Source organism: Acomys minous (assembly GCF_964271855.1).
Source record: "Acomys minous genome assembly, chromosome: 5".
In the NCBI taxonomy this organism is placed as follows: Eukaryota; Metazoa; Chordata; class Mammalia; order Rodentia; family Muridae; genus Acomys; species Acomys minous.
In genome coordinates, this window is record NC_140494.1 from 114000984 (window position 1) to 114015130 (window position 14147).

At 47.9% G+C, this 14147-nt stretch overlaps 1 protein-coding gene across 3 annotated transcripts in view; it reads right to left on the bottom strand.

Moving 5' to 3' along the window:
- Positions 1–93: 93 nt before the first annotated feature.
- ACSBG1 (acyl-CoA synthetase bubblegum family member 1) overlaps positions 94–14147 on the bottom strand; it is a 60399-nt gene continuing 46345 nt past the window's right edge. For all 3 annotated transcript variants that reach the window (XM_084782955.1, XM_084782956.1, XM_084782954.1), the window contains 6 exons: positions 13083–13264; positions 10711–10941; positions 9571–9788; positions 4776–4915; positions 4072–4318; positions 94–676 (listed from right to left, as the gene is read on the bottom strand). In XM_084782955.1, coding sequence (XP_084639081.1) covers positions 600–676; positions 4072–4318; positions 4776–4915; positions 9571–9788; positions 10711–10941; positions 13083–13264 — 1095 coding nt within the window. In that variant the 3' untranslated portion in view covers positions 94–599. The remainder of the gene's footprint in view (positions 677–4071; positions 4319–4775; positions 4916–9570; positions 9789–10710; positions 10942–13082; positions 13265–14147) is intronic.

Below are 14147 nucleotides of genomic sequence, written 5' to 3' on the forward strand. Positions count from 1 at the left end.
CCACTAATGATGTGCTAATGGCGACTCACGGTTCTGTGAGTCAACTGTACACGCTCTGTCCCACCTGCCCAACTGACAGAAAACATCAGGTACTTGTTGCAGGTCTGTTAAAAGGTTTAATAGTCAAAATTACACATTAAATACAGTCACATAGGCAGCGGCAGTTTATTAAGCATCAAGCCTATTCGTGAGGTGGCGGAGTTGGTAGAGTTTCCAAGAAGAAGACAGAGCTAAGTCAGGCCATTAGGCGAGCTGTGACTGCTGCCTGCAGCACACATTAGTAATGGGACTGTCAGCCCTTTCCCCTCCCCTCCCACAGCCAGCCCTGGTAGGCCTGTGGTAGAACTTTGTAAATCTGCCTGGACTTGAGGCCAAAATGAGCAGTCCCTCCCTCTGGGAAGGAGAATTATCTCGTTTGACACCTGAATAGGAGCAGTGGTTAGAATCTAGACTATTTGCACATTGGAGATGTCAATGCTGGGCCCTGAACTAAGGGTGAAAGCAGCTTGTCAGAGGTTCTGGTCCCCAGAGGGAGACACCTGACACGTCAGGAAGATGTCTGGCATGCTGTGCTGCAGCACGGCTCGCGGCTACTAGTTTTACTCCCGATAAAAGGAATCGATGACATCTTTGTACCTCTCCAGAACTGTGAGTCGTTTCAGTTTCATGGTGGGTCCTAAAAGAAGCATTGGGAGAGATGAGTGAGGCCTAGGTTTGCCTCTTAAGAAGGCATGGTTTGAGTGAGAAGGACTCCTGCAGGCTCATGTGTTCGAACTCTTGCTCCCCAGTTGGTGGAGCTGTTTGGGAAGGATTGGGATGCCCACCTTGGAGGTGGTGCGTCCCTGGGTGTGGACTTGAAGTTTCCAAAGGTTTCTGCCATTTTCCAGTTACCAGCTGTCTGTCTCTGCTACTATGGACTAACTGTCTGGAACTATAAGCCCATTGAACACTTATAAGTTGCCGTGGTCATGATGTTTATCACAGGAACAGAAAAGTCAGGAAGTCAGGAATCAAGCCAGAGAAGCAGGATGCGTGGCCAGCCAGCCTCTAAGGCAAGAGTCCGTAGCATTATCCCCAGGATGCACTGTCAGCCAGCCTCTAAGGCAAGAGTCCGTAGCATTATCCCCTGGAGCCTCCCCTTGTCACAGTGAACTAAGGTTGGTCTGCAGCCAATAGGTTATAGAGGAGATGGTGGGGAGTCACTTCCAGGAGCACAAGTGACCTATTTCTTCCCAGTACATAATAAAAGTACAGCCGTTCTCACTTTCCCCTTGACCTGACCCTGGTCATGATCCTCAACTGATTCTCCCTTGAATGAACATCCCCTGTCTCTCAGAATACAGGGGTATGGGTCCAGAAACCTTTTCAGATACTGTCTTAGGGTTTTATTGCTGTGGAGAGACACCATGACCATGGCAACTCATAAAGGAAAACATTTAGTTGGGGCTGGCTTACAGTTCCGAGGTTTAGTCCACTATCATCATGATGGGAAGCATGGCAGCGTGCAGGCAGACATGATGCTGGAGAAGGAGCTGAGGGCCGGCCGTGGTGGCGCACGCCTTTAATCCCAGCACTCGGGAGGCAGAGGCAGGTGGATCCCTGTGAGTTCAAGGCCAGCCTGGTCTACAAAGTGAGTCTAAGACAGCCAAGGCTACACAGAGAGACCCTGTCTCGGGGTGGAAATAAAAAAAAGAGCTGAGAGTTCTACATCTTGGATCTGCAGGCAACGTAAGGAGGCTGTGTGCTACACTGGGTAGGCTTGAACATGGGAGACCTCAAAGCCCGCCCGCCCCCAACAGTGACACACTCACTTCCTAATGGTGCCACTCCCCATGAACCAAGAATTAAAACACTCCTGTTCAAACCACCACAGATACCTAAGCTAGAAAACGCTCAATTTCTTTTATAAAATTGTGTAGTATTTGCACAAAGCCCATGAAAATACATCTATTTTAAGCCCAGACTGCTGAGAATATGAAATACAGTACAAATGCTATGTAAATAAACCAGTGTTTATGTAATAATAAAAAATGTGTAGTCAGGCCTTTGTGGCCTGTAATCCCAGGTACTCAGGGGTGGGAGTGGGTGTTGCAGGGAGAAGCTGAGACAGGAGGATCACAGTTCAAGGCCTATCTGAGTTACAGTGAGTTCAAGGCCAACCTGGGCAATTTAGTGAGATCTTGTCTCAAAATTTGAAAAGAGAGCCAGGGAGATTGCTCAGTGGTGGAGGTCCTAGAGCCAACCCAGCACTGTAGAGAAATTGAGAGGGAGATCTATATATTCATATGAATTATTTAATTTTTGGATCTGATGTTGATTAGATCCACAGATGTGGGACCTGTGCATGCAGCGTATCAACTGTAAATGATTGTAAGAATCAGATACCGCCTCTGTCTCAGGCCCTCTCAGATGAATTACATGAGTATGCAAACAAGTGCACCCAGGGCTCCCGGTCCCTGCCACCCAGCCTGCTCTGACTAGCATCATGGGTAACTCCCAGTCTGGCCGCTCAGAGAAGCTGCCCCTGATTCTTGGCCCACCAAAATGAAGATAATGTTTATTGTTTGTTTGTTTGTTTGTTTGTTTGTTTGAGACAGGGTCTTGTGTAGCATAGGCTGGCCTTAAACTCACTGTGTAGCAGAGACTAGCCTTAAAGTCCTGATCTTCCTGCCTTCACCTCTTGAGTGCTGGGGTGACAGACACGTCCTACAATAGGTTCCATGCCTATTAAGTTCCTCCACTTGGGAGTAGCTGTCTCATAGCAACTGATTATGCACAACGCCTGTCCTGTTTTAGGGACAGTTCATAATTGTGGACTTAGCTTCGATGGGTCAGGACCACATCCTAATATCTAAACCATCTTCCTTAAACCACTTTCCTTAGCCTTTGTTTCTCCCATTTAATACAAGGTTGAAAGGGCTTCCTGGGCAACTTAAAGGTCTTTTTGCATATAACCCCTAACTAGAAACATCAAGATTAGAATGTTCTTTATAAATTGCCTGGAGAAGACATCTTTCATTTGGTTGCCCTTGTATTTAATGTGAACAAATCTGGTTCTATATTCTCAGCATCTCTGATACAGCAAAGCATTATTGCAGATGGTGTGACTACTCCCAGGGGGAGTGGATTTGAGAGTCTCACCAGGGAGCTGTATTCAGTGTTCTGTGCCATGAGCACTCTGAGATGCCACAGCCAGAAGACTCTTCTGGCCAGGTAAAGATGTACCACAGGCTGTTCTGGGCTTGGACTGTGGTCCAGATAGGTCTGTCTTTTTAACAGCTATGTGGCTGACATCACAGACTGCAGTAGTCTCTAGATGAGTGCAGCCCCAGTGCCAGCAGGCTTGTGATGTGTACCTGATGGGTGCACTACAAGTTACCAGAGAATAGAGTGTCATTGTCAGGGCAAAACTAAGCCTCCCATGATCATATCAATAAGTTCTGGCACATGTGTGATGCACTCATTCTGTGTTCACAAGTTTTAGGAGCTCCCTCCCCCAACAGTGAGCTAGCCCTGTATGTGAAATGGCATGTATTTGCACATGTCCTCCTGTGTGCTCTAAGTCATCTCTAGATAGTGTTTGATACCAAAGACACTGTAAATACTTTGTGAGGAGTTACACTCTATTATTTAAAGGATGAGGGGGGGGGGCCTGGAGAGATGGCTCAGAGGTTAAGAGCACTGGTTGTTCTTCCAAAGGTCCTGAGTTCAATTCCCAGCAACCACATAGTGGCTCATAACCATCTATAATGAGATCTGGTGCCCTCTTCTGGTCTGCTGGCTCACATACAGGCAGAATACTGTAAATATAAATAATTATTTTTAAAAAAATACTATAAAGACTGAGGGAGGATATTTCTAATCCAACGTGGTTGCATCCAATGGATCTGGAAGTGACTGCTTATTTTTCAGCCTAAATAGAATCAGAGGCTTGTGCGCCCAGCACAGATGCTGCCCAAAGGCCTGACAACTTCTGCTGACACAGCTACCTCCTTCTGGGATCCTCCCTGCCACTGTCATGGCCTTTGTCCTCCCATACAGCCCCAGGAATGGTGAAAAAGAAAAACGTACCTAGTTCTCCACCCGAAATGGAGAAGTCACGTTTGAGAATGGCCCACTTCTGGATGTGGTAGGGGCGGGCTGCCGCGTTCGCGTTCACCCTCTGGATCCCCTCATGGATGGCCTGGTACACAGCCTCGTCTCTCTGGCCCACAATCTGGGACACGGTGCTGGCCTTGCTGCCCACCCTCTGGCAGAACTCCACAGCTTGCTCCGTCAGATTGTCAGTTGGCTCAGATGTTTCTGGGTCCAGCGTGCACTGAAAAGAGGACCAGATGAGGACCCGCCCCTGCTCTGCAGAGCCACACTCTGGTTTGGGAGAATGTCATAGGCAACAAGGTGGAAGTTCCTGTGGACTCGGTTTCAGAGCGGAGCTTCTAAAGGGGGCAAGATGCTGTGTTGAGCCCCAAGAAGTAGCAGAAGAGTGGACTGAGTCGGACCTTAGTTGGCGATGTCAGTACCTGTTCAACGGGGGCCATACTCCTATTGGCTGGGATGCTGGGGGCCTGATCATGGGGATGGGCAGCCAGACCTTTGCAAACCGGAATGTACTGGCAGGTGGAAAGGATCATTTCAGGGGCCCACCTACCCTCTGAGTGCACAGTGCGGCTTGTGTGATGCCAGAGTAAAGCTGTGAATGCCAGGTGCACCTCGGGCTATGCCACAGGTGATCCTCTTGCTACACCCCCCAGAGCCAGAGCCCAGGACACACACACCTTCAGGGTTAGCAGCATGGACAGGAACTTCCTCTGGTCCCCAATCAACATGGCACTGCTAACGATGGGCAGCTCCGTCTTCACGGCCTCCTCGATGGGCACTGGGGGTACATTCTCCCCACCCGCAGTGATGATTAATTCTGGGGAGGCAAAGACAGGCCCTGGCTGAACCACACTCCTAGGCCACAGCTGGAGAGGCCTGAGCAGTAAGCACGGTGCTGGAGATGACCTGTTGGCAGCCAAGAAGCAGGGCCTGGCCTTCTGGCAGCTCTTAGGACAAGGGCTTACTGGGTTTCCCATTCCTCAGGCTCTTATCTGAGTCCCTCCCCTGCTCAGCGAGCGCATGCCACGATGCTCATTAGCATCTTACTCTGCCCCTGTTCAGCAGGCAACATGTACCCTCCCAGCTTTTACTCACTAACTGCCTGGCACCTTTAAGGCAGTTGTCATGCCCATGTGCTGCCCAGACCAACACTTTACACCCAGCAGTTTACTCAGCTCTCACCATGAGCCCCTAATGATGGGTTCTCACATCACCATTTGCAGACGGAGAAACTGAGGCCAGAGGCTTAGGAGCTTGTCCTCTGCTGCATGTACTGAGTAAAAACCTAAGGTTTACACCAGTTCAGGTCAGTTCTGGGCCCCTGCCGGTAACAACCTCCTCCCCTGCCATGAGGCCCCTCGACGCTCATGCCACGCCCTCTGGCAGACCTATTCTCTCCTTTCCGTGTGGCCAGCACCTTCCTCCCAGCCCACCTTGACCGGTTCCTTCTCTGAGCTGCCCTCAGGTATCTCTTTACCTACCCAGGGCACGTGTCTCATTCACCATTTATCGTGTCTCTGTGGGAAGGCCAAGGCACACCATTCAAGATTACAGTCCTCTGAGTTATGATAGATTTCCAGGCTAGGTAGCAAGAAACTCAATAACATTTCCAGTGAATCCTGTGCTGGGTGTGAGAGCATCCGGAAACCCTAATGGTAGGTTTCCAAGTGGGACAGACAGCTGAGGTGCCTGTTTAACATATCCAAGTGGACCTGGCCTCCAGGTTCTCCCAGCATCCCTCAGTTCCCTGGCTGTTATAGGGCCCTCCTGGTGGGCATGCTTTGCTCTCTACCCTGAACTCTCCAGGCCAGAGTGCCGGGCTGCCCTTCCTATATAATCCAGACACCTTTGTTACCTGTTTTCTCTCTACATTTGGCCTCCTGGCTGCTGTATCTGGTTTAGCTCTCTCCCCTCTCCCTTCCCCTCCCCCTCTCCTCACATGGTACAGTTCAGTTTGGTTGTGTCTGGACTCCCCCAGAGCATATGCTCTCCCACATATCTATAATAAACTCTTCTAACTACACCTAGGAGCAGTCTTCTTTCCTTTCCTTTTTTTTTTTTTTTCTTCTTTCTTGGTCATTTGGTGCTAAAACCTGGGATCCATCATTTACTTTCATTTCTTTCCTTTTATTATTATTTATTTTTCATTCATATGGTACAGAAACCTGGGAATGGTATAAATAAACTCCCTTCTAGGGAACTGGGCTGTTCTGAACCAAGTTGCTCATCTGACTCTCCTAAGGTATGTACGAATCATTTGTTTCTGCTGGCTTCTTCTACCCCCAAAATTTGATTCCAAGTTTTAGAGACTGTATCTTTAGCTGCTGTCTCCCTCTACCTGCTTTCTTTCCTTCTTTCTTTCTTTCTTTTTTTTAGAAGATTTATTTATTATGTATACAGTACTGTCTGCATGCCAGAAGAGGGCAGCAGATCACAGATTAGATGGTTATGAGCCACCATATGGTTGCTGGGAATTGAACTCAGGACGTCTGGAAGAGCAGTCAGTGCTCTTAACCACTGAGCCATCTCTCCAGCCCTCTCTACCTGCTTTCTAACTACTGTTCTCGCCACTCTGGGCTCTGGTATTTATGCCCTCCAGGTGGGCACCTCTCTGGCTCCTGTAAACTGCTAGCCCTATGGCCTCTACATCCATATGGACACCTCCCTTTTCTCCTGTTCTTTCCCCTCCTGCTACACCCATCTAGGTCTCTCTCAGGAGCTGCAGTTCCCACCCCCCACCCTACCCCCCACATGCCAGCCTGGGACTCTTCCTTGCTTCTTCCCACTTGGCGCTCCGTAAGTGTCTCTCTGACTCCTGCAGCCCTGCTGCTATGCCCTTTTGGGCCACCCATCACACAGACAACTTTCTACATCTGTCTGGGTCTCTACTAAAAACACTTCCTGGTTCTCTGTCCCCCTACTCTCTCATCTAGCTTTCTCTTGCCTTCCTGTAGGAAATACAGCCTGCCTGCAGTTCCATGACGCTGTCACTCACCCTAGCCTGCAGTTCCATACTTTCGGCTCTCAGCTCCCTCTTACATGGTATTCCATTTTGCAATCTTCTCTCTCCTCCTCCACAGACTCAGCTTTATTACCACAGCTTGGCCTCAGTACAGATCGGTGGCCAAAATTTGGCACACTTGATTCGCAAATTCTCGCAGATTATAACAACTGCTAGAAGCAAATGATCCCAAATTCTCTTATTTCTGGGGTTTATGATTTTCTATTCTTATATCTTTTATCTCTATAATTACTCTGTTGTCAAGAAAAAAAATCTCTTAAGACTATGCTGTAACTCTATCTGAGGATTTATAAAATCGTTGGCTATGGTTAAAAATATATAAAATCTGTAACAAAATTTGACTTAAAAGTTATAACAAGGGGCTGGAGAGATGGCTCAGTGGTTAAGAGTACCATCTGCTCTTCCAGAGGTCCTGAGTTCAATTCTCAGCAACCACATGATGGTTCACAACCATCTATAATGTGATCTGCTGATAAAGTAGTCATATTCAATAAATAAAAATTTTAAAAAAGTTATAACAAAAGGCTTATAGATAAAACCTATACATAATTGATTTTAATGTATTATAACATCATATATATATATAATGTTTTTCAAGACAGAGTTTTTCTGTGTAGCCCTGGCTGTCCTGGACTCACTTTGTAGACCAGACTGTTCTTGAACTCACAGAGATCTGCCTGCCTCTGCCTCCCGAATGCTGGGATTAAAGGTGTGTGCCATCACACCTGGCTAAATAATAGATATTTTTAAACACCAACCATATGGTTGGCAGCCATCTTTACTAAGATTAAAGGGTATATGCCACATGAACTCACCATTTTAAGGTGACCACATGGTATAAGGCAACAATTATAAAAACTTGTTAGTCCTACTGAGCCTTCTCCTTGTTATTGTATCTTGCTTTTAGAATAAGGAAGCAACAGCAAGTCTCCAATATTTTAGATTGTTATGGATAACGATAAAAATTTAATGTCATTTGTTACAACATACTAAATATATGATTCACATCTGGTTAGAATATACTATATTCAAGGTTATAAAGGTCTACTCAGATTAACAAAGGCTGATTTAATATCTATGTCTAACTACTTATGTCTTCGCTAACTGTTCAACAGCAGGCTTCTAAGAATTTAAATAACATGTTTGATAAGGTCTGTTTAATAAAGATGATTTATCAATTCCCCAGGGTCATAGTAATTTTCTAGCTTCTTTGCCTTTGCTAACTTTGTTAAGGTACTAACTTGTAAATGCTCATTTAATGACAAGCTTTATTTAGCCTGTGTGTGCGTTCAAGGTTAAGCCTAAAATCAAATACACTTAATAGATAAATGGTCCTTAAACAATTCAGAGATCTGCTGATTGGGGCATTTAAAACGTGTAAGTTTTCCCATCACAGACATGCCCCTTCCTAACGGAAGCCCCGTGGTCTCCAAAGCCAACAGATTGGCTCAAAGAGGACTCCACCTGGATTGCGGTAACACTAGCCACTGGGAAAGACCGCCCCATGCCTCACTTGCTGCCAGGGCGCTGCTCAAACTGCGGGACACTTTGGGGTTGACTGTCCTACTTGGCCTGACTAAGGTAACGTCAGTTTTCCCAAGTTCCTCTACAGGAAAAATCTCAGGCCTGGGGTTCACAGGCAGAGGCCTGTGGTGCTTCTGTAACCGCTGAAGATTGAACAAATGTTATGCTGTATCACAGATGATGGTGATGACCTAGTGCCCCCAACAAAACTGTGAAGACCGACCACCGGAGCCTAAGGCCTTAGGTACTAGGTAAGTCTTTGGCATTTCAGTGCATACATGGACCATTTGGATTATACTTCCAGCTAGAATGTATCCTTCTCCGATCTTTGACAATGTTGAAACTGTAGCTTTAAGACCAGCAAGCATCAGTTCCTCCCTCAAGGCTTCAGCTGCCTTCTCAGTTCCTTTCTAGATGAAGATCAGGCTTCAAGCCTCACTTTCCTAGGCCTCCAGCTGAGAAAATAGCAATGTACCTCCCTACCAGACTCAAAAAGAAAGAAATAAAACAGGTTTCAAAGTAACTTTTTACTATTTCCTTATTTAAAGGAGCTTGCTTCACAGTGACTGTTCTCAGGTACCAACTGCTTGTGTCTCATGGTAAATAATTGGATTTAAAAAAAAATGTTTAAAGTTAAAAAAAATTAAAAAAAAAAAAGAAAAAAGTTTAAAGTTTATGGAAATTATAAAAGTCTAAGAAAATGATTTAAGATTGTAAAAATGTTTCTGATTTCTTTCCCTCCCTATGCTATTGTTATATTAAGGCTTCAAAAGTTAAGGATTTTAACGTTAATCAGTGGAGCTATGGTAAGCTATTGACCTAGCTCTGGCAAAACACTGTAGTGTTATCACAGTCACAAGCTCAAGGTTTTAAATGTCCTTTGGTTGTCTTCCGATACCCATGTGCCCCAGGACAGGGATGCTCACCTTTGAGGCGCCCGGTGATGTAGAGGAAGCCGTCGGCATCCAGCCGGCCCATGTCACCTGTGTGTAGCCAGCCTTCAGGATCAATGGCCTCACATGTCTTGTCCTCCATGTTCAGATAGCCCATGAAGATGGTGCGGCCCCACAGGCAGATCTCACCGATGCCATCTGCATCCTGGTTCACCAGCTTCACCCGGCAGCCAGGTACCACCCTGCCGGAGCTGGTGATAAAAGACAAGCCAGAGAAAGTGCTGAGTCAGCCCCCTGCGGGGTGCTCAGGGCCTCGGGTCTCTCAGTATTCCCTGGTGGTAGGGGTCCCCTCTCAGGATTGCTGTTTAAGACTTGAAATAATTATGTGTGTGTGTGTGTGTGTGTGTGTGTGTGTGTGTGTGTGTGTGTCTGTAGGCCAGAGGTCAATGTTAGGTGTCTTCTATCACTTTTGATTTTCTTCTCTTTTCTTTTTCTTTTTTTCTTTCCTTTGTGTGTGTGTGTGTGTGTGTGTGTGTGTGTGTGTGTGTGTGTGTGTGTCAGGATCTTTGAATGAAACTGGGACGCTCACCAGTTTGGTGAGAATGGCTAGCCAGAGATTTTTGTTGTCTCCATATCTCCAGCACTAGGTTTAGGCATGAGCCATGATACTTTTTATTTATTGAATGAATAAAGGGATGAATGGACGAAGGACCTAAATGCTAGTAGGGGAAACTGGGGCACTGTCATACCAGATACAGGGGGAGGTGCCAAAGCGCGACAGAGCACTCTTCAGATCACTCCCCGGAACTGACTATCCTCCCTGCCCTGCAGCAGCCTGGCCCTGACCTTGGTCCCGCCCCAGTAGGAGCCTGTCCATCCGCTCTCCTGGGACACAGTCCAGCATTCCCTGCCCTACTGGAGGAGATAGAAGGAAGAAATTTCTTCACCAGGAAGTTCTAGTCTGGCCATCTAACATGTCTTCAGCCACAGGACACATGTCATGGTGGCCAAGACTGCCCCTCTAGAGGCACCAGGGCAGGCAAGGGGCTTGGCCAAAGATGGTGTCTCTGACACAAGGTCACTGCTCCAGTGTGGGATGGAGAGCGAGAGGAACAGTTCCCCCAAGGCGCCAAAGGGTGTCATCAAGGACAGTGTCCCAACTTCAGACCTTACCTGTAAAGCCGATAGTTGTAGGGACTGGACATGAAGTGGGGGCCTGTGCTCTCGCTGAGGCCATAGCCCGCGTACAGGCGGATGTTGAGGCCCAGGAAGAAACGCTGTGTCTCCGCAGTCATGGGAGCTGCTCCATAGAAGTTTTTCTGACACTTGGCAAAGCCCAGAGCCTGACGGACCCTAGCTAATACAAGGTAATCCGCCAGTCTGCTTGTGAAGGGCTTCAGGTCGCTGGGAGAGGGTTGGGGGGGAGGAATAGTCCACAGGAGGAAGGAAAAAACAAAAAACAAAAACCAACACACTCATGAATGCATGCCAGCATGGCCACTGAAGCTGCCCCGTTCTCATGAGCTGTGGCCACGCTGACCCCTTTGTAAACATGTTGGCTACCGGCCTTGTATGCAACGTGACTTGGTATGCAAATGTAGGTGTGGGTGCTCCTGGTTGCATGTCGTGACTCATGAAGTCAAGCAAGCTGAGCCATCGCTCCAGCCCCCTGCCTTTTCTTTCTTTCTTTCTTTCTTTTTTTTTTCTTTTTTCCTTTTGAGACAGCCTCATGAATTTACTCTGGCCTTGAACTCGCTCTGTGGCAGGCGCAGACCTTAACTCTTGACCCTCCAGCCTCAGCCTCCTGAGTGTTGGGATCACAGGCCTGGCTGCATAGTCACCTTCCATCGTGTGTGTTAATGCTGTGGGTGGACAGATGTGCCCACATCTCTCACAGAGCTGACACTGCTGTGCTGGAACCCCCTGCCTCTACCCTTCCCCTCCCTCTTTAGGTCAAAGGATCTGAGCCTTGAGCTTTGTGCTTGCCGGGTAAGCACTCCAACACTGAGCTAGCTCCTCAGTTTGAAAAGTATTTTAATGTTGAAACAAGGCCAGATCTCTACTGTGGATCGTGCATAGTGTGGGAACTTGAAAAGCAGTCATGATTCAGAGGTGCCAGATGTGATGGTCTACACCTACAGTCTCAACACTTGGAGGGCCAAGAAAGGAGAATCCTGAACTTTAGGCTAGCCTGGGCTACCTATTAAGACTTAGTCACAGAGCTGGGCGTGGTAGTGCATACCTTTAATCCCAGCACTCGGGAGGCAGAGGCAGACGGATTGCTTTGAGTTGGAGGCCAGCCTGGCCTACAAAGCGAGTATAGGACAGCCAAGGCTACACAGAGAAACCCTGTCTGGGAAAAAAAATAAAAACAAAAACAAACAAAAAACCCAAAAGCCAAAAACCCCAAACAAACAAACAAAAAAACCTTCATCTCAAAAACCAAAAAGTTTGGGAGAGATCTGAGTGGTCAACCGGGCTGCTGGGAAAACAGGATCACTGAAGCCTCCATGGTGATTTGAGTAGAAATGGCCCCCACTGACTCATGTGTTTGAATGCTTGGTTGGCCCATAGGCAGTGACACTATCCGGAGCTGTGGCCTTGTTGGAGGAAGTGTGTCACTGTGGAGGCGGGCTTTGAGGCTCATATGCTCAAGCTAGGCCTAGCGTGGCAGTCTCCTGCTGCTGCCTGCAGATGCAGGTGTCGAGCTCTCAGCCCCTTCTCCAGCACCGCGTTGGCCTGCACGCTGCCATGCTTCCTGCCATGATGAGAGGGACTAAACCTCTGACACTGTAAGCCAGCCCCAATTAAATGTTTTCCATTGTTGTTGTTGTTGTTGTTGTTGTTTTTGGAGACAGGGTTTCTCTGTGTAGCCTTGGCTGTCCTGGACTCACTTTGTAGACCAGGTTGGCCTCGAACGCACAGAGATCCACCTGCCTCTGCCTCCCAAGTGCTGGGATTAAAGGCATGTACCACCTCACCTAGCTTTTCCTTTTTGTAATAACTTATTTTTTAAAGATTTATTTATTTTAGGTATGAGTGCTCTATCTGCATGTACACCTGCAGGCCAGAAGAGAGCATTGGATCCCAATATAGATGGTTGTGAGCCACCGTGTACTTGCTGGGAATTGAACTCAGGACCTCTGGAGGAGCAGACAGTGCTTTTATCCACTGAGCCATCTCTCCAGCCCCAGTGTTTCCCTTTTTAAGGGTCTCTTCACAGCAACACAGACCCTAACTAAGATATTCCTTATAAAGCCAACTACTGAAGGCAAGTAGCTGGCAAGAGCCATCTATCCCTGGGAAGGTGAATTTTTCAGCAGAAACAAGTCAGTCCTCCCAGCCAAAGCCCCCAAACGCCAACTGTCCCCATCAGCTCTGCGGTGGGTATCAGAGTGCAAGCTCAGTTGTACACAGGCTACTATACAAGTTGTCCCCAAACTGAAGTCCTCTGGAACCAGGGTAGCCTATCAGATTCTTGCTTGTGTGAGCCAGCCCTGTGCCTCCCCAGGCCTCTTCCCCCCCACCCCCCACCCCCAGCTTACTCGCTAGGGCAGGTGAGGTTCTGTTCCAAGGTGACTGACATGGCCCACAGCAGCATCTTGCGCCGGATGAAGCCAGACTGGGCGGCCACCTCCTGGATCCGTTCCATGATCTTCTCCCACACACGGGGCACCCCCATGTGGGATGTGGGCTCCACCTCCCGCAGCGTGTTCACCAGGCTCCCCTGCTCAAGGCCAGGAAGAAACAGAGGTGGTACCAGGCCTTTCAAACACAGCCTCACAGTATAAATGCTAATGCTGATCCGAGGATGCACCCATGGATGTGTACATACTTGGACCCAGCTTGGGCACATGCTGGTGGCTACGGTTCAAAAGTGGCATCCCCACGCACGCCTTCTCATGGAACTTTGGTGTCGTTTGCCAACCACTGTAGCCAGATGCTTGGGAGTAGCTTGATCCCTCTGATCTTTCTGTATCTGTCTAACTCAAGCATGCTAACCTCATCTCACCAGGTGCAAGGGGTGCATGTTTGTAATCCCAGCTCTCAGGAGGCTGTAGCAGGAGGATGCTGAGTTTGAGGCCTAGGCTGGGCACATAGCAAGTTCAAAGCCAGCCTGAGCTACCTAATGAGAGGCTATCTCAAGATAAGTAGGCATATAAAACAAAACAAAACCAAGGGCCAGCGAAACGGTTTGGTGGGTGAAGGGGCCTGTGGCTGAGCCTGACAGACACAGGTTCATTCTCCGAACGCACACGGCGAAAGGACACAATGGGCCCCAGGAAGTTGTCCTCTGACCTCCACCCTGCACACTGTAGACACCGAAGGCTCCTGCTATACTCCCTACAGTTAGGAAAATAAACACATAAATATAGCATGTGGTGGTACATGCTTCTAATCCCAGCACTTGGGAGACAGAGGCAGGTGGATATCTATGAGTTCGAGGTCAGCCTGGTCTACATAGCAAGATCTAGGACAGTCAGATCTCCTCTCTCTCTCTCTTTACACACACACACACACACACACACACACACACACACACACACACACACACACTTGTCTCAAAAACAAACAAATAAGTGTAATTTTAAAATTAATTAAGGACTGGT